At 40.5% G+C, this 25,740-nt stretch overlaps 1 protein-coding gene across 13 annotated transcripts in view; it reads left to right on the forward strand.

Annotated features, from left to right (window-relative positions):
• The window catches only part of AKAP13 (A-kinase anchoring protein 13), a 185,026-nt gene that overhangs the window by 148,396 nt on the left and 10,890 nt on the right, over nt 1–25,740 (forward strand). For 12 of the 13 annotated variants that reach the window (XM_039358929.1, XM_039358925.1, XM_039358924.1 and 9 more), the window contains 17 exons: nt 2,323–2,448; nt 3,953–3,986; nt 5,114–5,246; nt 13,427–13,598; nt 14,454–14,521; nt 15,511–15,583; nt 15,953–16,088; nt 16,948–17,060; nt 18,094–18,240; nt 19,095–19,345; nt 20,834–20,959; nt 21,832–21,949; nt 22,304–22,552; nt 23,807–23,883; nt 24,891–25,072; nt 25,261–25,343; nt 25,522–25,701. In XM_039358929.1, the coding sequence (XP_039214863.1) occupies nt 2,323–2,448; nt 3,953–3,986; nt 5,114–5,246; nt 13,427–13,598; nt 14,454–14,521; nt 15,511–15,583; nt 15,953–16,088; nt 16,948–17,060; nt 18,094–18,240; nt 19,095–19,345; nt 20,834–20,959; nt 21,832–21,949; nt 22,304–22,552; nt 23,807–23,883; nt 24,891–25,072; nt 25,261–25,343; nt 25,522–25,701 (2,268 nt within the window). The remainder of the gene's footprint in view (nt 1–2,322; nt 2,449–3,952; nt 3,987–5,113; nt 5,247–13,426; nt 13,599–14,453; nt 14,522–15,510; nt 15,584–15,952; nt 16,089–16,947; nt 17,061–18,093; nt 18,241–19,094; nt 19,346–20,833; nt 20,960–21,831; nt 21,950–22,303; nt 22,553–23,806; nt 23,884–24,890; nt 25,073–25,260; nt 25,344–25,521; nt 25,702–25,740) is intronic. The other variant, XM_039358934.1, reaches the window with a different exon arrangement.

Consider the following 25,740-nt stretch of genomic DNA (forward strand, 5'->3'; position numbering starts at 1 on the left):
GGTGAATGTCTCTGTCCAAAGTTTTATTTGGCAATGAGCTTCTTTTTTCAGAAAAAAAGGACCAGTACAACCTGGGGCTCACACAAAGAATCCTGAGGGGCAGGGAGGTCGGAGAGCGTGTTGAACTTCTGATAAATGTGGCTTTGGGACTGCTTACAATCACCAAGACAGTTATTCTATGAATAAAGCCATCATCCATAATCTCTAATTTGTAATATCACCATTCACCTATTTCAACTTTAGATAGCCTTGCCTCCCTTCTTAATGCTACATTTAGGAATGCAAGGCGCTATCTGGAATACACCCACTAGGAATTTAAATTCGACTCTTTTAAGAGGAGTAAAGGCAGTATAAGTGTAAAAGTGTAAGCAGAATCCAGTTTGCTGGGAAGTCCCACAGAAATAATGGGGCCTCCCATCTGGGACATATTTATTTATTTAAGAAAATTTATATGGCAGCCTGACTCACTCTTGGTGGCACATGTAAAAGTGAGTTCCTGCTGTTTCAGAGTTTGAGAAATACTGTTGTAGGAATCAAGTCTTGTCTTGATGTAGCTTACTGAGAAGCTTTCCCCTCTGTACACTTCATATTGATTGCTTACTTGAGATTGGTTTGGCTTTTCTTTCTTCCTTCCTTTTTCACCTTTTGACTTCTGGTTGCTTGTAGCAAAATTGCTTCAAAGTCGTAGAAAATTTGCTGACCTCTACCCAGACCTTTTGGTCATGCTCCAGTACACAAGAGATCCCTCAAATGTTTCTGTTCTTGCAGCTGTTTCATCATTATTTGGCTTTGGCACTTGTCTCTATTGCAACACTTAAAATATTCTAAAATTATTCTTCAGACTTTAAGAAGGATAACAAAGTTGGAAGGGACCTTAGAGGTCTTCTCGTTCAACTGCCTGCTCGGGCAGCAAACTCTATATCAGGGGTAGGCAACCATGGCTCTTTTATGACTCGTGGACTTCAACTCCCAGAATTCCTGAGCCAGCCAGGAATTAGTTATAGATTGTCATGATCTAGATGATGCAAGCAACTTTCAATTTTTTTAATATATATATATATATATCCATAAAGGCAAAACAACTCGAGGAATAAAAGTAGCATCCATTAAGGGACTATCTTTCCACCCTCAAATTCCTCGCAACTCCTGAAGCCTGTAGATTTACCTAACCTTAGATCTTATGGGACAATCCAGCTTCAAAAAAAACAAGGTGGGCACTGTGCAGATCACCAGGGAGACAGTGGAGAGGAGAGAAAGTTAAGCCCTGAAGATGTCCCACAAATCTGGGTCTTTTTGGCTTCATCTATCCTTCCTGACCAATACTGGCTGGAACTAGCTGTAGAGAAAGGAGAAAAAGCACCATCTGCCAATTACATTACATAACCCAGAAGATTATTGTGGTCAGCTGAATAGAAATCCACTGAGAAATTTAAGGAAGGCACTTTCCTGATTCCAGGCCCGCCAAAAGACATCTGAAAATCCAATCAAAGTTGTCCTAATCTTCAGTCTTAACTGAAGAGGACCCAAATAATCCACTTCCTCCAGGATTCTCTCCAACTGCAACCCAACCATCTTCTCAACTTTCCATAAAGAGGGGAGATTGGAGACTGCATGAAAATTATCCAGGATGGTAGGGTCCAGCAATGGCATCTTGATGAAGGGGAACACTCAATGGGAGTTCAGGTTGAAAGGTTTTCTCATAGACGTGACTGGATGATGTCCCTCTTGCATATTCACTTTCGGCAACACATAGGCCTGTTAGGGCAGAGGTTCCCAACCTTTTGGGCACTAGGAACTGGTTCCTTGGAAAGAGGTTTTTCCGTGGACCGGAGGGTGCGTAGTTTTGTGTGCTGCCTGCATCTTGCAGTAGGGGCTTTGCTTGTTTGTGCAGACCAGTTGCTGGCATGCCGTAGCCCAGTACTGGTCCATGGACCGGGGGTTGGGGACCCCTGTGTTAGGGTATCTACTTGAACTGATGAGAAGGGCTATGGTATGGTCAGAGGCTGTTTTTAGGCTACTACTAGATTACTAAAGAGAGGCATCTCCAATTTACAGTGTAGTAATGATGGAAGCCTTGTGGGAAACTGTCAAAATTCAGTGTGCGGTTTTTGCATACAATGACACCCCCATTTTCTTTTTCTTCCCTCCCCCCCTTTAAAAAAATGCTTTCCTGCTTTTGCTGCTGTAGCCCTTTGCTTTGTAAATACGCCTTTTGCTTTCTTCTTTGGCTCGCTGTGACCGTTCTTCCTTTTTTCTTTGTTATTGTCTGTTGTTGGTGTCGAATCCGCATGCTCTAACCTCTGCCATTAACCCACTTTTCAGCACAGGGACGGATTCAGCCATCTAGACGAGTTTTCTTCTCCTTCAGCATCTCCCCGCTCATTCCTAAGTCTAAAACTGTCTTTTCTATTGACTCTTCTTCCAGCGATGAGGAGGAGAACTTGGAGAGTAAGTAATCTTGTTTGGGCAAAATGATGCTGGCGTCGCTTACCGCTCCGTGGAGAAGCTCAGAATCTCGCATGACTTTGTTGAACGCAAATGCTAGTGGCCAGGTCTTGGCTGGATGTCTTGTCTTCTTCGTTTGACTGATGCTTGCAGGTTCTAGCAAAAATGGCTTTTCAGCTTACTTTCCTATTGATGAATTTGGCCTACAAGTTTCTCTAAGACTCCTTTTGTTCACGGGGCCCATGGGTCAGTAAGGGATGCTATGGCGTAGAACCAATGCATAGGAATCAATGTTGCTGTCACAGGTTTGCTGTATCATATTTTATTTATTTATTTGCACGCAGGAAATCCCTCTTGGGCTCCACACTGACGTGATTCTACATACATGCTTGGGTTCAAAAATGTTAAATTTTGCTATAGACCAACTTAACCCTTAGATTATGTCACATGAAGTAGTGAGGGATTTGTCATTGGGCGATTGTTTGAAAATTGTTCGAATATGATATAATTTGAAGGACAGAAATTTCAATTGTATGGTACATCATGAACATTAACCTAGACCTTTTAAGCAAATAGTACATTAATTTCAAAGGGAGGTAGATAGTACTGTGGATTGTCTCTCTATATGCATCACAATGTAAATATGTTACTTGAACATCTACACTAGGAAACCTCTGTTTAGATTCAGACAGCTTAAAAGGGCCACATGAATCCTTTAGGCTGAATTTCTTACTAGAAAGTAACTAAAGCAACGCCTTAGACCAGGGGTCTTCAAACTTGGCCCTTTTGACCTGTGGACTTCAACTCCCAGAATTCCTCCTGGCTGAGGAATTCTGGGAGTTGAAGTCCACAAGTCATAAAAGGGCCAAGTTTGAAGACCCCTGTCTTAGAACATGTTTCTTTTGTCCTTTGTAAAGATCTCAATATGGGTATAAAACTGACAAGACGATCCTACACACTTAAGTCCTGAGCATTGCTGGCTTCAGCTTGCAGATCGACCCCAGTGATTATCATAAATCTCCCAGCTGCTAATTCAAGTGAGAGGGTGTAATGCATGCTTGTTCCTATTTGACAGCTTTCTCAAATCTATTTTTGCTGGGAAATGTGAAAGAAAAACTATTTAGATTTTCAACCATGTTTGTACCTGTTCTTTTTCATGGATTGCCTGAAATGACCAGAGAAACACCAATTTGGGAAGACTCTGAAGTATGACTCTAGATGTGGCTTTGGTCCCATCAGCTGGTTCTCAAAATAACTTTCTTCATAAAAAGAGACAAAATCAACATAATTGCTCATTTATAATCTTAATAAAGAGTATGGCCTTTTAGATATCAACTATTCTCCTGCTAACGTGTGTTGGATGAATTCAGAATCAAATATTATCTGCCACTAGTGATATTTTCTCCATCCTGTCAAACTAGAAGATATGTTTTAATAAAATTACATACATATATGTTTGGATTTGGGTTTTTTTTAACTGTAATTCTTTCTCCATGTATTTTCATAGGTACCCGATCCTTCAGCAGCTCCCTGACTCAAAGGTGAACTTTTTATCAATCTCTTAAACATACTCTAAATATAGTTTGTTCTTTTCTTGAATTCAGCAAGAATTTAAACAAAGAGGACTATTGGTGGTGACGGTTTTTTTTTTTAAGGTTGATTTTACTGTAAAAAAAAGATTTGGCCCAGTTATCAACTGATTGAACGATCAAATCCGCTTATATCTTTGAATTATAGTTAAAAAGCTTAACTTATCAAATTTACTGGTCTTGGGCTGATAAAGGTCTAAAAGCTCTTTATGTAGAAAAGGAAGTATTGTTGTGCAATCAAGACTGGAACTGTTCACAAAAGGAATTGATTGATTGATCGATCAAGGGCCACTTTCAGTCTTTAAGAGGCATGTGAGAGACTATATGATGAAAATTGGGTAAAATGGCTTTGACATGACTTAATTGTACTTAAAACTAAATAATAATAATAATAATAATAATAATAGATAACAAAATACAAAGACCTACAAATAGAAATAGAAAGACTGTGGCAAAAGCAAGCAAGGGTAGTACCAATAGTAATAGGCTCCTTGGGTGCAATCCCAAAATAACTGGAGCACCACTTGAACACCATTGGCATTGACAAATTCGCTATTAGTCAATTGCAAAAGGCGGCCTTACTAGGAACTGCTTCCATCCTGTGACGATACCTGTAATACCATCAAACATCCACATCTGCCTATCCCAGGTCCTGGGTAAGGACTCGATAGGTAGACAAAATGCCAAATCCAGTCTGAACATCTGGCTGACTGTGCGATGATCCATAATAATAATAATAATAATAATAATAATAAAGTTGAAAGGGACCTGGGAGGTCATCGAGTCCAACCCCCTGCTCAGGCAGGAAACCCTACACCATTAATTCCTTCCTATGATACATTCAAAATTTCAATTCAGTAGAGGGTTTCTTGAGAATACAGGGACTGAAACTACCTTTTTTTTTGGGGGGGGGACATTTTGAATTGAAGCAAAATTTGATCTTTTCTCTTTGAAATGGTCTCTATATCCTTAACTGCAGCCAAGGCAGGTTCAAATGAAAGTGCTGTGTCTCCCACTTGAATCGGGTGAGCGCCCTGTTCTTGTGCATTGCCTGAAAGGTTTCATCTCTTGGCTTTTAGCATCAGCGAGGAGAGTGGCAGTTTTCCACCCCCAAGTCCCTCCAGAAAAGATTTGGAAGTTAAAAGTGGAACGAAAGTCAGCCGTACGTTCAGCTACCTCAGGAATAAAATGTCCAGCAATAAGAAGAGCAAAGTAAGTAGAGTCGGGGGTTTTGCTTTCCAGATGGGTGCTTTGAGGATCAGGAATGTTGTCATTATGCCTGCCTTGGTGATTCTCAAACCCATCCTTGTTTAAACCCATGGGTAAGGAGATGACCATCCAGGAAAGGAAGAGATTCTTGTGTAAAAATAACTAGGATAAAAAATAATTTTCCTTCCAACTGCAGCTATGACTTTATGCTAATGAAACGTGACTGAGAAATAGGGAACGTGGTTAAAAAAAATTGTGTTATCATACCTCCTCTCTCTTTTTGTTTTGTTTTCAGACAATTTTAAAGGAAATTGGCTTATACTTTTAAACCTTCTATTAATTAGCTCTAGTTCTCCCTAGACTATCCCTCAAAAATATCCGGAATGGCTACAACAGCATTAACCTACGCGCATACAAGCAATTTTTTAAGAATCAGATAAATGGATTTAAAAATGTTACCTACTTAAAACTTCATTCAGTGAAAGCTAAGTGTCTGTGCTTTGCCATTAAAGAAGCCAGGCTGATTTAAACGGGATTATTGTCTGATGTTAGACGTGCATAAAATGGAAACCTAGATGAATCTCTTGTTCTAGAGTCTGACCATCATTCCCTGCAAATTATAGCAAATTGTTACATCAGGTATTAGCTAGAGAAAGAAAAAGACCTAGAAAATCTCAACATCCAACCAAGTTTATAAAAGATAAATCCATTAAAATTCTTGGTCCTTAGCCAGTGAAAACTTTCTAGGCCATTACCATTTTGAAATACTCCCAAAGTGAGATTTAGAAGCCACCACAATGTTGATAACTGTCATCTTCTAATGCCAATATACGCAAATAATATTTTGCTCATGAAAGTCTTTTTATTACCTGTATTCTGTCTTTTTTTATATCAAGTTCAGAACATGCTGTGAGATCTAATGCAAGCATGGGTTCTACCATCCGACTCCATCACTAGGGGTTTTGAAGAAGAGACTTGACAGTCACTTGTCAGAAGTGGTATAGCTTCTCCTGCTTGAGCAGGGGGCTGGACTAAATTTTCTTAATGGGAAAATATTTTATTTTGGTTATTTTTATATATCTTTAAGATTTCTATATAGCCACCTGTGCTTCAGACAACCCTGGGCAGCTCCCAGTAAAATTCCACTCCATCAAATCTTTAATGCAGTCAGATGGTTCCTTAACTTGGTGGACTTACATGTCATTGTGGAACACCAGTTTTGAAGAAATCTGTTTTGATGTACTATCGTTTTTTTTTTCTTTTTGTATGGTTACAACACAGCTTGACAATTGTGCAAGGGAAACTCACTGCTTGTGGGCACCCATTTAAATTTTATGAGTGTTTTGAAGTTCCTCTGTCTGTGGATAGATCAAATTGCTGGAATAGCAATTTTCTCCATTTCAAAGCATCTATTCCTATGCAGCTCTCATTTTTCTTGATTTGGGTAGATTATTTCTTTGGAGAGAACATTCAGTAAACCAGAACAAATACAGTCTTTTAGATGTACAGTTAAAAACAGTCTTCTTTCAGTTTTCTTCTCTGACGACATTACTTTTCAACCACTTCAAGGATGAAGAGAAAGATGTAGACCAGCGGTTCTCAACCTATGGGTCGTGACCCCATTTGGGGTCGATTGACCATTTTTGGGGGGTCGCTAAAGAAGGCGATCCGCCATTTTCTCCCCTCAGGGGGTGCCGCCGCGCATGCGCACCACGCATGGGGGTGCTGCCGCGCACGCACGCCGCGTATGGGGCGCCGCCGCGCATGCGCACTGCGCATGGGGGCGCCGCTGCGCATGGGGGCGCTGCTGCGCATGGGGGCGCACCGTGCATGCGCAGAACGTTTGTGTGACGGGGTCGCCGTCACACAAACGTTGAGAACCCGGTGATGTAGACTATGGATGTCTACCCACCTTTTGGCTTCCATGGACTGCATGGAACGAAGATGAATTGTCTTGGGCCCCATAATATAATATATAGTATAATATAAGATACATAGACATAAACAATATCCACATATTTATTTATTTATTTCATATGGCATAACAGAATACAGCATTAGTCATAGAATTTACAAAAATCAGCATATAAAATGTGTACCAAAATATAAAACACCAATACAGTGAATTAATTTAAAGATGTACAAGTGATGAATAAAATGATGAATAAAATTAAATTATGCATGAGCAGTTACTAGAGTGGCTAAGCTATGACAGGATATGTAGATCGCTTAGCCATTGGACAACAGTGCTCTTGAGATGGATTTAGCCAGGGGTCTTCAAACTCGGCCCTTTTATGACTCATGGACTTCAACGCCCAGAATCAGACGTATGGAAGAGTATTTAACTTTCCTCCTCTTCTCTTTTTTTCCATTTTTGTTTAAAAGAGATCGCCAAAAAAAAAAAAAGAAAAAAAATCTTGAAAGAGGAAGCAAAACAGGAAGTTTCTAACCCTGTTAGTACTTCTGCCGCCTTAAAAACACAGCTGTTTAAGTCTTATAAATGAATCTGTATCTCCTGGAAGACAAGCATATGAACCATCTCTTCTGCTTTAGCATTCGACTCTTGGAAATGCCAATTAGCAGAGAGAGAGAGAGAGAGAAATATTCAGCCTCTCCATGTGTTGCTTCCCAAGTGTCCCTAAGTCTTTTGGGTCACGTCAGTATCCCAAGAGAGCTTCAGCTTTGAATTTCCAGTGCCTGAAGGGTTAATGTATTCTTTGAGGAAGCTCAGAAGAAGCAGCTCTTCCTTTCCCCCTCCCCTCTGCCTTCTCTCTTGCTCAACTTGTTTCTGACTTCCTTTTATGACAGCAGACTGAGCAGCTGAACAGGATCGGTGCTTGGGGTTTGTTTTATCTCTAATGTGATGGATGGATAGGTGTTGGACAGATTCCCTTGCACGGACTGACTGAGGTTGGTCAGCATGTCCCTCAAATGGCATCGATTTTCTGACGTGCCCCATATAACTGTGAAACTGATCGGACGGTTCCACTCAGAGGTAAACTTCTATCTTGGCTTGGGCAGTGAAGATTAGTGGGGACAGCGCAGTGGTGGTCAGGAAAGGCCTGGCTGATTAGTCTGGATTGCATCAGTTGGTGTTCAGATGTTGGTGAGAAGTTTAAGCTAGACTAGCTCCCATCCTTGTTTTTCATTCCAGCTTGGCATATGCTGCTATGCTACTTTTCTCAGTTTGGAGAAGATTAATTTCTGTATATTTCTTATGTATAACAAATTGTGGTTCGTCCAAATTATTATAGTCCTGTGGTTTTTTTTTTTTTCAGCCTTTATAGTTGTTTGTACTTTTCGCATCCGTGAAAATACCATTTCCTGTTTTCTGACTCGATCTGCTTAGGCTAGCTCTCTGTCTTTCTAGTCAAACGAATCAAATCAAAACAATTAGACGGTGTTTTTCTTCAAAACAGGACATTTTCTTCAAATGTCAGTAGTAAATTCATTTCACTGGCAGGAGGACGGCTAAAGAACTAGAAATAACTTGTTGAGTGAACTCTGTTTTCTTGAGTGAGAGTCAAATGAAGCAGCCACATATTTTTATGCATGTAGACATCAAAAGGAAGCAATAGATTTAATATGCTTTGCATTCTCAGAGCACACAAATCTCCTTATATTAATAAACCTTCTCTTCTTGTTAAACTGCATTGATGAGTGTTCTTATTTATTAGATGTTTAAGTCATCTGTTTATCAGATCTTTAAGCGGTTGACAAAGATAACATTTTGAAAACAGTGAAAACAATCAAAGAGCATAGAAAGGATTGTCAAAAGATAGAAATAACTAGAATCCTAGTCTAATGCAGATATTTGAAGTAAAGTAAAAGAGAATTCTGACTCATGTTTTTCCCGCTTTGTCCATGAGAGATGGCTTTGCTTGCTTTATTCCGTTTATATGGCTGCCCATCTCAGCAAGTGATTCTGGGTTGCGAGCAATCTTAAAATAAATGGAAAACAAGTTAAAATACACAGCAGCTGAGAAAAATATCACAGCCAATGGTTGTTAACACAACCTGGAGATGGGACACACTCAGGCCCCTGACCTCCCTGGTAAAAAAAGCTAAAAATATATAAAAGTTTTAAAGGGAAGGGAGAAACAGGTGGAGCACAAGTTTCATAAGTGGGGGGACATTTTTGAAGAGGACGTTCTCCTTCCTCACCTTAGAAGATGGTGAAGGAGAAATGGAATACATTTCCCGTTTGATGACAGTCTTAGAACCTTTTGTGCTTCTCAGTGTGTGCAAATGCACACCATTCCAAAACATGATGATTTTGTTCAACTAAAGAAACATCATTTCATTTCAACCTCATTTCAACCACGAGCATTAATTGTGCATTAAAATATGCACCTTAGTGAACGTGAGGTACAAAAATGCACTATTTTAAGGGAAGGCTGCCTGCAGTGGCACATTTCTGGGGTAAAGTGATATGCAAAAAGGTTTGGTTCAGAGGAATTGTGCGTAAAAATATTTTCATGCCACTTTACGGAAAAGAAATGCCCAAGAAGAACAGGGCCAATCCAATTTAAGAATTGAAAGAAATGAAATGGAGAAAAGCAAAAACTGGAGGACATACTGTGTAACCTAAACAGTATTTCTGAAGATCATCTCTGGGCCTGGGAATGATGATTAGCCTGGAAAGTTGATTTATCCCTGGATTGTTGAGAATATGGTATGTTTGTCATCAGAGGCCAATTGCAAATTACCTCAGATGGCAAATGAGGTGTCAGATGTCCACCATTTTATTTTTCATGCTAGTGTTCCAGGTCACATCCATTGAACTCTTATCTGGTGGCACCCAGGATCTGGTGGGTCTTCTTGCTCTCTGATATTCACATGGCTTCCACCTTGAACTATGATCACTTAAAACTTGGATCTTCTGTTGAATGGGGGTAGACCTCTTACGGAATTATTAGAATATTAGGGCTTTTTTTTTACTTTTTTTTCCAGGACTTTCTCAGCTACCTATATTGTGGTTATTTTTTGTTGTGATTTTCTAAGCTGTCTGAGTATGACATGATCATTGTGAGTCCCAGAGTTGGAAATACAGGCCATGCTGTAAGACCCATGGTGATGCAATGGTTAGAGTGCAATACTGCAAGCTAACTCTTCCCCACTGCCAGGAGTTCGATCCTGACCTGCTCAAAGTTGACTCAGCCTTCCATCCTTCCAAGGTCAGTAAAATGAGGACCCAGATTGTTGGGGGCAAGAGGTTGACCCTGTAAACTGCTGAGGGTTGAAAAGCACTGTGAAGCGGTATATAAGTCTGTTGCTAAGTGCTTCGTTAAGACTAGGACTTTGTCTTGTGGCATTCTGACTTCCTATTCATTGCTTTTAATAAAAATGAAGTAAATAAAAGAAATAATAAAAGAAGGAAAGAAATAATATTAGAAAAGACAGGGAGCTTGACAGGGACCAAGGAATCAAACTTTCTACATTAGGCATGCAAATACTAAATTGTAATGTTTCAGTTCAAGACGTTGTGTGAACCCAGGGATTGACAGTGATATTAGCCATGGTTCAGGACATAGCAATATGTGACAATCCTGCCAGTTGTAGGTTAGTCAACAGGTCAATGACTTAGAACTGTGTATGAAGCAATTAAATTCACGGCTGACGTTTTTCTTTTTTCTTTCTTTTTTTTTTCTTAAAAAAGGCGTTCTGTTTTGTGCTTGAGTCACCAAGCTGTGCATATTAATTTGGAAACCATTGGGCCGTTGACTGTTTTCTCAAGCGTGTGTAAAGTCTCACTAGATGAAATGTGTTGCTCTAAGTTGTATGAGTTTTAGGTCCCGATTCGTCAAAAACTGCTAATGACAATAAAAAAAAAACCATGAGTACTGAGCTGTTTTCAATATTACGTTGATTTTACTGGGCTGAATTTCATTGTATGGAAGGCAACTACACGTTAGGTGTCTATCTGTGGGCATAACTTTTTCTCTGAAGGATGACGCTGAGGCAAATGTTTCTCAAAGTCTCAAAGATTATGAAGAACGATCTTCCCCGTAGTCTCAAAGACAGCTTTTAAGAGGGAGAAACAAGTTCTATTTTTGAGATATAAATTGTTTGTCCTTTGAATATCTCTCTTACTGAGTATTCTCTATCAAACTACTGCTTCGACCATGTCATTTCTAGAGAAGATGGTCTTCATTCAGCCAAGCCTCTGTTGAAGGACTCTCGCGTAATTGGTAGGGCTGTGAGTTTCAGTGGTTGCTAGCTAAGAAACCGTGCCAGATTCTAACCTGCCCCACTAAGTTATTTCCAGCCATTCTCAGGTTTTACTGCTACCAACCAGCTATCCTCACTTACTGTCTGCTTGGGTTGTTCTTCTGAGTAACTATGGCTTTGGAGGCAGGAGACTGGGAATGCTAGGGGTGGGGGAAGGAAATTGTGTGCAAGAGTGAAAATAGAGTAGATGTTAAAGCAGCCCAAGCCAGGCTTATGTGGACTTGAAATGAAGCCCATGAAATTTCATAAGGTTTTTTTTCTTGCTAAGCACACTTCAAAGAAACATTGCAGCTGTAGACTGGTCAGTTGCAACACTGGTGACTACCCAGTGGGTTTTGTTTTGTTTTTTTCATTTTAAATGCATACCATAAAAGCCAATAAGACTGCCCTGAGGGGCTACAGTCAAAGCTATAGATATGTGCTCAGCCTCTGAAAGCCCTTGTCTGACAGAGAGAGAGAGAGAGAGAGAGAGAGAGAGAGAGAGCTCCTACATACCAAATACATACTGTACTTGTATTTGCATGTATTACCCAGGGGACTCAGAGCCTTTCCTCGTGAGCAGAATTGCAACAGCTGTCATCCCCATCTTCTTTCTACTCTTGCCATCTCCAACCATCCTGACATTAACTGTCTGACTGCTGTTTTCAAGGGAGTGGTTGCATAATTGAACGTTGCAATGAACTACTTATTTTGAATCAGTTTACTAGCAATTCCTCCTTGACCCAGCCACTTTAGTGACCGTCCAACGGTACAACGGCACTGGAAAAAGTGACAGATGATCATTTTTCACACTTTACGACCGTTGCAGCGTGCCCACGGTGACATGATCAAAAACTCAGAGGCTTGGCAACTGGCATGTATTTATGACCGTTGCAGTGTCCCAGGGTCACGTGATCCCCTTTTGCGACCTTCTGACAAGCAAAGTCAAGGGGGGGGAAGCCAGATTCGGTTAACAACCGTGTGACTAACTTCACAACTGCAGCGATTCACTTAACAACTGTGGCAAGAAAGGTTGCGAAATGGGGCAAAATTCGTTTAACCACTATCCCACTTAGCAAAAGAAATTGTGATCGTAAGTCTAGGAGAGGGGTAGGAACTTTGGCTCTTTTATGACTTGTGGACTTCAACTCCCAGAATTCCTGAGCCACGAGTCATAAAAGAGCCAAGGTTGCCTACCCCTGGTCTAGGGCTACCTGTATTATCACACTATTTCATTCTCTTTAGGAAACTTTCTTTGCAGTAAGCTTCTTTTAAATAAGGAAGATAGTTTTTGTTTTTTTTGTTTTTTTACTTTCTTGTTTGAAAGAGTAATTTAGAGGAATTTGGGGAGCTATTTTGCCTCGGATGCTATACTTTCAAGTGTAGGCAGGAGGAAAGTCCAGATAAGGCTTTCTTCTTCCTGACTCTTAACCTCAAAAGTTTAACCCACATGGCTATAGAGCCCAGTTCTCAGACCAGAGTAGAATAATCTCTTCTGGAAATACACAAAGATGTTTGGTGATGGAACACATGGTTTGAATGCGCAGTTATTTCCCAAAGGTTGGGAAAGTTCCCGCCTGAAAACCTGGATATCTGCTGCCACATAATTCTGAGCTACAGTTCTGACTCAGGATAATTTATGATGTTCCTATCTATTGATGGCCTAGGTCACGAGGACTAATTCAAAGCTATGTGAGCGTTGCCCTAGGTGTCTGCAGCCAATGACTCACCGTTGACTTGGGGAAACGTTAAGGTGGAGGATAGCTGCCTGCGTCTTTGGCACGTGGAACTCATTTCTTGATGATGTTGTCCTTGAATACATTCTACCTTGCACATGAAGGAATGTGGTTTTTAATAGATAGATAGATAGATAGATAGATAGATAGATAGATAGATAGATGGTAGGTAGATATGTAGATAGAGCATTTTATGTTACTGATGTCCTCCTTCCACTTCTTCTTCTTCTTTTTTAGGAGAAAGAGAAAGATAAAGAGAAATTGAAGGAACGGGACAAAGACGCCAAGGAAAAAGACAAAGATAACAAGATACTAAATGGCCATCTCTTCAGTGCCATCTCAACTGTGGGCCCCATCAGTTGTTACCACTGTCTCAAGCCCTTCAACAAGGATTCACTTGTCTGTGCAAGTGAGTGACTATTTTTTTCTGCTTTGCACACCAGAATGAATGGCTAATAGAAGATATTTCTGATAAATGTTTTTATACTTTCATTCATGGTCTAGTAAAATACACTTGACATCATCATCATCATCATCATCATCGTTGTTGTTGTTGTGGTTGTTGTTGATAATGTTGATGTTGCCACTAGTTTGGAAACCTCTCCCTTTCCCCTCAACACGGCCAGCTCAGGAATTCTGGGAGTTTGAAGTCCACGAGTCAAAAAAAGCCAAGGTTGCCTCCCCCTGCCTTAGGAGATTAGAATGGCCCCAACCCAGTTAGTCTTTAATAAGTCCCTGAAAACCTGACTGTGTTCCCATGCCTGGCGGGCTGAATATGTCAAGGACCCAGTTTCCTGGATATATTGCTATCTGGCTAAACGTCTCAACTGCGAAGTGTATTTAGTTTGGATGTTTCTGTTGGTTTTTTTTATTGTTTTGAAATGTTTTAGCATTTTAATTGTAATATATTATTACAGTACAATTACCTTGCGGTAAGATGGGAGGCCAGTAAATTGAATAAGTAAATGAAATATTTTTTGAACTGTGCATTGGCCAGAGTCATTGGCTGAGATGGGCGGCTGCAGGAATCAGATAGATAGATAGATAGATAGATAGATAGATAGATAGATAGATAGATAGATAGATAGATAGATAGATAGTCTGGGGGAAAAAGCAAGTTGTAGAAGCTGTCTTTATCACTATTTCCGTCAGAGGAGGTTGCAGTTATGAATGATGAGATGCACTGAATGGGAATATGAACCCTGCGTAATGGCTGACTTTCTCATTAGCTACACACTAAAGGTGTGCTCTTTGTTTCCCCCAGATTGTAGTGCCATGGTCCATAAAGGCTGCAAAGAGAGTGTGGCTGCTTGTGCCAAGGTCAAAATGAAAGTAAGTATTCTTCTGGGTTTTTTTTCCCAATATATTCACATGCATAGATCTGTGTGTATATCTGAAAATATGGGATTGTAAATTGGCAAGGGGAAAAAGCCCCTCTAATTTTAAGGCTCATTAGGGCTCTGAAATATCACCAGCTTGTTGTTGTTTTCTTTAAAATAAATTTCTAGCCTTCTTGGTTGCAGGGAAAAAAAAAAAACAAGCAAGCTTCTGTTTCACTGTGACTAGGACTTCTAATAGTTCAAGGTTAGTGTCAGGAATCCTGTATCTTATTCCATCTCAGGATGCAATAATAATCCTATTATTGCTATTTTATTTGTGATACCATTCTATCCAAATCCACTTCATAACTGCTGTGTGGTTCATTGTGATTATGGCGCAAGGAGGAGAAGGAAGATACATAAATTTATTTTCATTTATTTCATTTGTGCCTCTGAGCTCTTTACTCGCTCCCTCTGTTGCAACCAGTTACCGGAACTGCCCATGATTTATTTGCAATAAATCTGTCGTAAGCTTGATTTGCTAGTATCAGTAAATCTGATGTTGTATTCTATATCCGGAGAACAAAACACTCTTGAAGAACTGTAGTATTTTGGAGTCCACATAGGAGATGCATTTAACAACCACCTGAAATTCCTAGTATGGGCCATTTAAAACAATTTCTTATCTGTATAGAGATTGTACGATTGTGTGAGGGCTTCAATTCTTTGTTCCCTCAACTATTTCAAAGGATTTTTCTTCTAAGTGGGATTGAGATACAAAATACTCGATATGCATGTTTTGAATTCTCATACATGAGTCTTATAGGCTTTATCTTGATGTTTGTGGCATGAAACACTCATTGTGATTCATAAACCATGGTGGTTGATATCTTAATTTGTTATATAAACCCAGCCAAACCACTCTGAAATCTTAGCTTAGCATGATGTGTAAATGGAATTTATATTATAACAATATTATTCTAATCTTTATTTTTACTTCAGCTCCAAAAAAATCCAAGCGGTCTTCAGCCTCATGATACTTCTTCATTGCCCACAGTAATTATGAGAAATAAGAGTGAGTATCTATTTTTTAATTTCTTGAAGCAAGTTTCCCAAACCTTGCAATTTTGTTCTGTACCCAGCTAGTTTTTATAATCATGCTCTGTTAAATTCAGATATTTCAAAACAACTGGGGAAAAACAGGCATGTTTGTTACTTAAGAAAACAAATCCTGACTTTTCAAACAAACTCCAAATGATGACGATAAAGATGTTATCCATTCTGTCGTGTCTTGACTTTTGGTGATTCCATAGGCCAAGTCTCTCCACATCTTCCAATCTTGCCCTACTTCTCTGAGTTGTGCTATGCTCTGGCTGGCGCCAGCGTTGATGGCGATATTCCAAATTGAATCTGACCACTGTATCTGTCGGTGTTTTCCCTGCAGGTTCTCAGCCAAAAGAGAGGCCCAGATCAGCGATTCTTGCTCCTGATGAGAACATTACAACTTCAGTGTTCAATAGTAGGCGATCCCAGCAGAACCTGTCCCTTTCAAAGAGTGTTTCCATTCAGAACATTGCTGGGTAAGGCCTTGTGTGTTTGCTGGCTTGCTTTTGGGAGGTGGGGGGATTCCATTTAACACGTGTGTGATTGGTGATACTGAAGATTGAACAAGTGAAGCCTGTGGAAAGAAGATCCCACATTCAGGGTTTATCTTTTCCACTTGAAAGATCTTGGATGAGAGGATTTGAGCAAGAGATGTTATTGGTCTTGCTCAATGTTCGAAAGACCCCTTCCTCTTGTTCGTTGCGCAAATGGCACAGTGTTCCTCGTGGTTCATCATATATGTATCTGTATGCATATATGACTATGTATCTTTATATTGACATTACATTGCATTTTTTAATCTTACGTTAACTGCCCAGAATCACATTAGTGAGATCGGTGGCTGTATCAATTGATTTAATTTAAAATATCCAAATTTCTAAATTAATAAGAAAGAAAGAAAGAAAGAAAGAAAGAAAGAAAGAAAGAAAGAAAGAAAGAAAGAAGAAAGATGAGGGAGGAAGGGAAGAACAAAGGAAGGAAGGAAAGAAAGAAGAAAGAGAAAGGAAGGAAAGAAGAAAGAAAGAAAGAAAGAAAGAAAGAAAGAAACGAGGGAGGGAGGGAGGGAGAATGAAAGAAAGAAAGAAAGAAAGAAAGATGAGGGAGGAAGGGAGGAACAAAGGAAGGAAGGAAGGAAGGAAGGAAGGAAGGAAGGAAGGAAGAAAGAAAGAAAGAATGTTGTGCCAGATATCATTAATGCATCAGACACAAATTATGTAATCATACCATTTTCCCAATTATAACATGGTGTCTCCTTTTGATGTTGAATGTGGCTTGGGGTGGACACCCCACCTTCTCAGTAGGTGACCCTCTTTTCCCCATTTCTTGTCCTGCCAGTGTCGGAAATGATGAAAGTATCCTTCACACACGGAAATTTCTCTCCCAATCAACAGACTCCTTGAATAAAATCAGCCGGGTAAATGAATCCATGGAGTCATTAACAGATGAAGGTAAGTGACCATGTTGCAAAATAACAGGCTTGAATGTAGGAGAAAAGCTGAGGGATATCTGGAGAGAAAAGAATGCTTTCACACATACTAAATTTTCTACACCAAGAGATGTACCGTAGATCTTTTTCTATATAACTAAAATATGGGACAAACCAATACCCAGAAATAACCCAGGTAGCAAATACTGCTCTAAATTGGATGCATCGGCTACATTCTGCACTGTATATAAAAGAGTGTTTAGATCTAGTTCCTTACAGAGCAAGTAAATCGGACTGCAGCATGTAAGCCTACAAGAAGGATACTTTGGGCATAGCAAACTGATAAGATAGAGGGAATCTTATGTTAAATAATTTTCATTTCAACTGCCAGGCTGGGACCAGTGAAATGCTTAAGTATTGGAAGGGGCAACTTTGGAAGCTGATAAATATTTTTTAATAAGTTTATTGTTTTAGCATAGAAAATAAAATACAGAACAGTAAAACAAACACATGAAAACATACATTCAATTCCTAGCTGATAAATATTTTGAAGTCCAGGATGTGGGATTTGGAGAGCAAGGGAACAATTCCTCTGAGGTCTGTCCCCAGGACAGTTGTATAAATTGCTTCCACGGCTTGATTGTGCCAGCTTCATCAAAATCCTCTTCTGATATTCTGTTAATTTACCCAAGTTAAACAAAGGCAGACAAATTACCTCTTAATGACAATGCAATTACATTAATGGCTCACTCTGGGAGATTTGCACAGTAATTCTGGAATTACTCAGCATTCCTTACCAAGTTGTGTTGTCGCTGCTGTTTTAACACTGGGGGATTGCAGGGGATGGACCAAATTCTTCCTGGTGTATGAAAAGAGATTCCTAGGTTTGCTACGGATGAAACCTAAACCACATGGTAACTTCATGAAGGTTGTAGCCTTAGCAAACTGTAGCATTCTCACAAGCTCCCAGTTCTGGGTCATTAACTAGCACTAAAGTATCATATATGGAAGCTAAACCTAGGCACAAGAATCAGATCGCCTCTCCCTTTTTTCAGGGGCAGATATGAATGAAGGGCAACTCATGGGAGACTTTGAAACAGACTTGAAACATCTGGAAGCTCAGTCTTGGAGTCAAGTGGTGGACAGCAAGTTTCTCAAACAGCAGAAGAAAGACATTGTGAAGCGGCAAGATGTCATTTATGGTGAGTGACAGACAAGTTACAATCTCCTGGTTTTAAGTTCAGCAAGACAAAGGCAAAATCAGGTTGCTTTGCCATATTTGTATTTTTAGCCACACCATAGCTTGGTTTGTTTGATTTGGCATAAACGTGTGCTTGAAGCCAGTCGTGGTTTATGCAATGCAAGGTTTATGGCTTAAAGTTATTCATGAACCAAGTCATTGCAACTTGCTCAACATCTTGGCGCTCTCTCTCTCTCTCTCTCTCTCTCTCTCTCTCTCTCTCTCTCTCTCTCTCTCTCCCTCCCTCCCTTCCCTTCCTCCCTCCCTCCCTCTCTCTCTCTCTCTCTCTCTCTCTCTCTTACATTTGGGAACAGGCCAGTGGACATAGAACTGACCTTCCAGACATATCCCACTTACATGAATGGGTTCTGATTTTTTGCCAGCATTGCCACAATTATTTTTTCTTAAAATAACTCTTTTGAGTGTTTTACACAACCACTTTTCTACCCTGTATTCTGTTCTCTGCTGTTTTATTTTATGGTATGTCATCTGTATTCTTATTTTACCTTTATTTATTTAGCATATGGTATTTACAGAGATCATGCAATCACTGATATACAAATTTAGTTTAAATAAAGCATAAAATTAGATGGATGGATGGATAGATAGATAGATAGATAGATAGATAGATAGATAGATAGATGACAGATGGATAGATAGTAGATAGACAGATGATACACCTCTTGAATAACCCAGCTCTGGAAGCCTTATTGACCTCTAAATTAAAGCCAAGGAAAGCTGTAACCGTGTTTTCCCATGCATTGGCAGAGCCTTATGCATCTCTCTGATTCTCCCTTCCATGCTCCTTCTTTCCAGAACTGATGCAGACAGAGATGCACCATGTCCGGACCTTGAAGATCATGAGTGATGTCTACAGCAGAGGAATGGTGCAGGAACTACAATATGAGCAGCAGATGGTGGAGAAAATCTTTCCTTGCTTGGACAACTTGCTGAACATCCACAGCCAGTTCTTTCAGAGAATTCTGGAGAGGAGAAAGGAATCCCTGGCTGACCGAAGTGAGAAGAACTTTGTCATCAAGAGGATAGGGGACATCCTAGTGAATCAAGTAAGCTGTGATAAGCCTTGCCTTAAAATTCAAATTCAAATTCAAACTAGAGCTGGAAGGGACCTTGGAGGTCTTCTAGTCCAACCCCCTGCTCAAGCAGGAGACCCTATACCCCTTCAGACAAGTGGTTGTCCAATCTCTTCTTAAAAATGTCCAGTGTTGAAGCATCCACAACTTCTAAAGGCAAAGCGGTTCCACTGGTTAATTGTCCTGACTGTTAGGAAGTTTCTCCTTAATTCCAGGTTGCTTCTCTCCTTGATTAGTTTCCATTCATTGTTTTTTGTCCTGCCCTCTGGTGCTTTGGAACACAAAGGACACCAGTTCCTGATTTTGTTTCCATTCCTTCTCTGCTACACCTCCTTCACCAAATTTGCTTTGGAACTCCTTTTTCTGAGGAGATTTTAGAGAAATTCTCAGGGGAGAAGTGGGGTCTTTTTGTGCTTATCGCAATGATGAAGTGGCCAAAAGGCTTGTACAAAGTTCTTGTTCAGCCGTCATTACAACAGATTCCCTGGCTTCTATTCGTTCCCAAGGAAGAACTGACTAATTTTATTGATGTCAACACAGTTCTGTATTTCTGCCAAGAAAACAACAGGGATATCTCCACAGAATGACCACTATTCGTGTTTACAAATGTTATGAGTTTATCAAAATATAAACTACAAAGGAAAATTAAAATAATGGGAAATTAGAGGAAGAAAAAAGAGAAGGAAAGAGGAAATGTGAGGTGGAAGGGAAAAAAAGGGGGGGAACATTGATTTCCAACTCTTTTTAGCAGAGTAGAAGGTAACGTTATAGCCTCAATGTTTTACTTTTACACATTAGTATATACTAGCCACTTCTACAGCAACAAATCTATCTAATCAGCAGAATCAAAGTCAAAAGTTTCATTTTTTTCCCCATCACAAGCACGAAATCTAGAAGTGATTTCCAAATAGAAACTTAATTCTTTGAATAAAGCAATCAATTTAACCATCTCCGTTTTTTCTTCTTGTTTACATCTATTTTAAAACTAAACTTTTCGTTAAGAATGTTTGTAAAATGAATAAATTCTAATACATCTTTTTTTTTTGAAACTTCCTCTTAACATAACACAGAACAGCCACTGTTGAAGACATCTTTATTTATTTATTTTTTCATTGTACCCTTAAAATCATTTTAATGACACAGGCAAAAACAAAAATCATAAGCGGAAGTTGATGCAACGTAGGAAGGACCATTGTCTCCTTTGATTAGAGGAACAGCACAGATTCGGGCAAATCATTCCAATTTAACTTTATAGCTTATTTGGGTTCAGTTAAGACCTCAAGAAGAATTTAAACGGCCCACACACGAAAGATCCATTTTTGCATTGGCAAAAGCATCCCAACTAGAACCTCTTTCCCCAGATGGTCCATGACCTCAACCTCTCCCAGAAGATGGCAAGCTTGGTTGGTTTTCCTCCTTCCACTGATTTCCTCATTCTGATTTATCTCTTGCAATTTGCAGTTTTCCGGAGAGAACGCCGAGCGAATGAAGAAAACGTATGGGAAGTTCTGTGGGCATCACAATGAGGCAGTAAATTACTTCAAAGACCTCCATTCCAAGGATAAAAGATTTCAGGCATTCATCAAAGTAAGCTGGCAGGGCCATCAAGATTTGTGAGGGAGGTGGGTGTGACCCCTAGAATGATAGCCACGAAGCTTACCTGAAGACTAACATTATCCAGGCTTTGTGCGTTATGCAATACAGCTACCAGGTCTTAGCTGACCTGATTTTATGGAACTAAAATCCTACTCCATCTAGGGACTTTTCTGCCTGCATCAACCATGGGTCATGTAGTGTTCTAGATGCTGTTGGCCTATAATTTCCATCAGCCCTGGCCATTCTCTCGCCCAACAGTGAAGGAAGAAAGCAAATAAGAACCTCTCAAGAACTTATACAGGTTGTCCTTGACTTGCGACAACAATTAGGCCCCCAATTTCCGATGCTAGGCAAGGGAGTTGTTAAATGAGCCTTGCCCCATTTTGCAACCCGTTGTTAAGTGAATCACTACAGTTGTTAAGTTCGTCACGTAGTTACTCAGTGAATCTGGCTCCCCCTCCTGGCTTTGCTTGTCAGATGGTCGCAAAAGGGGATCATATGACACCCCCTTCCAAGACCCTGCGACCGTCATAAATATGAGTCAGTTGCCAGTTCTGATCACATGACCACGTAAAGGTGAAAAACAGTCATAAGTCATTTTTTTCGGTGGTGTTGGGCTTTTGGAATAGTCACTACTTGTATTTGTCTAGCTCAGGGATCTTCAAACTTGGCAACTTTAAGACTTGTGGACTTTTAACTCCCAGACCCCTGGTCTAGCTGAAATTATTAAGCATTCTTTACAGCTCTTTCGTCCTGCAATGTTCCATAAATCTATTCTTGATCCATTGGAATTGTATTTTGAAGGCTGTAGTCAGCTAATAACCTAAGATGCTCCACGTTTCAATTTGCTCTCCTTCCTTTAGAAAAAGATGAGCAGCTCCGTGGTGAGACGTTTGGGCATCCCTGAATGCATCTTGCTGGTAACGCAAAGGATCACCAAATACCCCGTGCTTCTTCAGAGAATATTACAATATACCAAAGGTAGGTTTTCCTGCAGATGTCTTCGTAATCCTCTATTGCAGAGGTCCCCAACCCCAGGTCCATGGACCGGTACTGGACCGCGGCATGCCAGCCACCGGTCCGCAGAAACAAAGCCTGCAACAAACAGCACGATTTTGCTGCTGTTTTTTCCTCAAGTATGAATGTGGGTGCTAGTCAGTTTCATTAACTGGATTCCTGCTCTAAGTAATTTCTTGGGAGGAGATCTAGAAGTAAGCAGCTGGTGTGGATAAGTGGCTGGTCAGAAAAGAATACAAAACAACAGGGCTAAGCTTGGAGAAGTGAAGTATCTGGAAGAGAAGAAGGTAACAAATGAAATTTTTCTTCTGTTTAAAGAAAATGACCCTGAACATCAAGACTTGGTGCTTTCCTTGAACCTGTTGAAGGAAGTCATAACGGCCGTCGACAGCAAAGTCAGCAATTACGAGAAGAAGATGCGCCTTAACGAGGTCTATACCCGGACGGACAGCAAGTCGATCATGAGGATGAAGAGCGGGCAGATGTTTGCCCGAGAAGATCTGAGGCGCAGGAAGTTTGTCCGAGATGGACCGGTTTCTCTCAAAAATGTAGCTGGGAGATTGAAAGGTAAGGGATGCTTTCAGAGCGATCCCACAGGGACTCGACACTGCTTCTTTGCCCTGATTCATTGGAAAGGACACAATAGGCACCCTAAAATCTTTGCACTGATGATGCTACCTAGTTTGGTAATGAAATGTCTGCAAGCGAACAACCTAGCCCAGAGAGCACCAAGGACCCCACAATCTTTTCCTTCCTTCCTTCCTTCCTTCCTTCCTTCCTTCCTTCCTTCCTTCCTTCCTTCCTTCCTTCCTTCCTTCCTTCCTTCCTTCCTCCTCTCTGTAATCCTCACTGCTTTTTATTGATCATATTGCTTAGTTTGGTAATGAAATGTCTGCAAGAAAACAACCTACCTCAGAGAGCACTAAGGACCACATAGTCCTTCTCCTCCTTCTCCTCCTCCTCCTCCTCCTCCTCCTCCTCCTCCTCCTCCTCCTCACTCCCTTCTAGCATTGATTATATTACCTAGTTTGGTAATGAAATGTCTGCAAGAAAACAACCAAACACAGAGAACACCAATTTCCTTTCCTTCCCTCCCTCCCTCCCTCCCTCTCTTCCTTCCTTCCTTCCTTCCTCCTCTTCCCTGCAAACCTCACTCCCTTCTAGCATTGATCATATTTCCTAGTTTGGTAATGAAACGTCTGCAAGAAAACAACCTAGCTCAGAGAGCACCAAGGCCCCTCATTTCAACCTGGAGCTATGAATATTCTCTTCTATCAGTGCTGTAAAGTTCTTTCCACATCTCCTCCAGCATCTAAGCTGGATTGCTCTACAGGTTGTAGAAAGTGGCTGCAAATTCTTTGGACCAGATATCACGCCAGATATGACGCTTGTGACACAGATTTTGAGAAACCTTCTATCTCCCATAAAATCTTGGTTGTGGGGGTGGAAAGAAAAGTGCGCAGTGATGCACGTTGCACACAGAGGCAAAGTCATTTAGCTGCACTTTGCCTGGAGGCCTGGGGGAAACTTTTTCAGGAAAGTCCTGAATTTCTCTGAGGCAAAATCCTCTCTGGCTTGAACGTGAAAGAAGAATGGTATCAAAACCTGAATGGGAAAGTTGGTCGACACGAAACTGATGACTTCTGTGAAATTCTACCTACTGCTGGGTACAATTTGCAGAATCTTAAACTTTGATTTGACCTTTTTTCAGGAAATGAAAGAAGAGATCTTGTGAGCGATACTAGTAAACGCAGACATGTCAGCTTTGGGTTGGCTGGTTTTTTTCAACGTGATTATCTTGATGTTCCCTTTTCTTCTCAGAGGTCCTGGCTGTTCTTCTCTCGGATGTCCTGATATTTCTCCAGGAAAAGGATCAAAAATACGTATTTGCATCCCTGGTAAGGAATTCTACACAATTCCTTTTCCTTAAAAGAAACACCACCACCACCACCACTTTGGCTGCATTTGCACAATATAGTTCCTGAATAAATCCATTTTCTGGATTTGGTTGGGAGAATTAAGTGTAATGTCTTCTCCAGAGCAGACTGCAGACAATTCTTCTTCTAAAAAAAATCTTCTTCAGGTTTAACATCCTCACCTTTTCAACCCATTCTTCCTAAGATTAAAATCCCTTCCATTTCTGGATTGCATTTCACGATAGTCATTTGGATGATAGCGCTGAGAACCAAGTACAATACTCCAGATGTGTAATTTGACCCTCCCCAGATCTTGGGGTATCACCATCAACACATCTTTATAAGTTTATCATTGTGATTTCACAATTTAATCTGAGTTGTGATCAGTGCAGTAGAATAAGATAACATCAGTAAACAGTAGAGATAAAAATACAAAATCTAAACTATTATAAACATTAAGAAATGAATAGAATAGAATAGAATAGAATAGAAGAATAGAAGAGAGAATAGCACAGAATAAAGAATAGAATTAGAATTAGAATAAGAGAGTTGGAAGGGACCCTACAGGTCATCTAGTCCAACCCCCTGCTCAGGCAGGAAACCCTATACCATTTTGGACAAAACCCCTACAGGAAACCCTACACCATTTCAGACAAATGGCTGTCCAGTCTCTTCTTAAAAGCTTCCAGTGTTGGAGCATTCACCGCTTCTGGAGGCAGATTGTTCCACTGGTTAATTGTTCTAACTGTCAGGAAATTTCTCCTTAGTTCTAGGTTGCTTCTCTCCTTGATTAGCTTGATATAATTTGTTGATGTCATTGATAAAGACGAATTAAATTAGAAGTCCACTTTAGGTGGTCTCTTTACCATTGCTCCAGAATCGCTGCGGCACAGGACTGATCGTGTTGTAGGTGTGGTTGTATGCATAGAGATTCCCCTTGCACCAAATCAACCTAACACATATGCTTCTCTTCCTCAACTCTCCAAAAGGATCAAAAATCCACTGTGATCTCGTTGAAGAAGCTGATTGTCCGTGAAGTTGCCCACGAGGAGAAGGGCCTGTTCCTGATCAGCATGGGAGGAAAAGACCCTGAGATGGTGGAAGTGCATGCCAGCACTAAGGAGGAGCGCAACAGCTGGATTCAAATTATCCAGGACACTATCAACACAATGTAAGGAGCTCAGTAACAGGAGATGAAACTATGCTGCAGTAGAGGGAGGGAGGGAAGGAGAGAGAGAGAGAGAGAGAGAGAGAGAGAGAGAGAGAGAGAGAGAGAGAGAGAGAGATCAGTATAAATGACAAGAGGATGAACACTTCTCCAGCATAATTTTTTTTTCAATCTGCCTGACTCTTCTACAGGGACAAAGAGGAAGATGAAGGTATCCCTAGCGAATCAGAAGAGGAGAAGCGGGTGCTGGACACCAAGGCCAGAGAACTGAAAGGTAAAAACCGAAAGGATGCCATAATTTGAATTTTTAGTCTCCTAACTCCAACAATTCTCTGTCTGGGCACAAGATGGCGCTCCAGCCTTAGCAATTGCAAACCCCATCAGCTTTAAGTCCTCTCCATTCTCCGGTCAATACCAGCCCTCTAGCTGATCTTTCCTGTTCCATCTCACAGAACAGCTCCACCAAAAAGACCTGCAGATTATCACTCTCTTGGAGGAAAAAGAGAAGATTTTCAGAGATATGACAGACTGCAGCGGGCCCGAGGAAGGACAGGGGGCCCGGATGCTGTTCCGGGCAAACACCGACGAAGCACCGAAAGGAGAAAGTATAATGAAGAATCTGATCAGTGAAGGTAAGCCGGTCCCCAACCCAACATTTGTCACTTGCTTTT

Source organism: Crotalus tigris, unplaced genomic scaffold (genome assembly GCF_016545835.1).
Source record: "Crotalus tigris isolate CLP2741 ecotype Arizona unplaced genomic scaffold, ASM1654583v1 scf7180000019068.10715455, whole genome shotgun sequence".
NCBI lineage: Eukaryota > Metazoa > Chordata > Lepidosauria > Squamata > Viperidae > Crotalus > Crotalus tigris.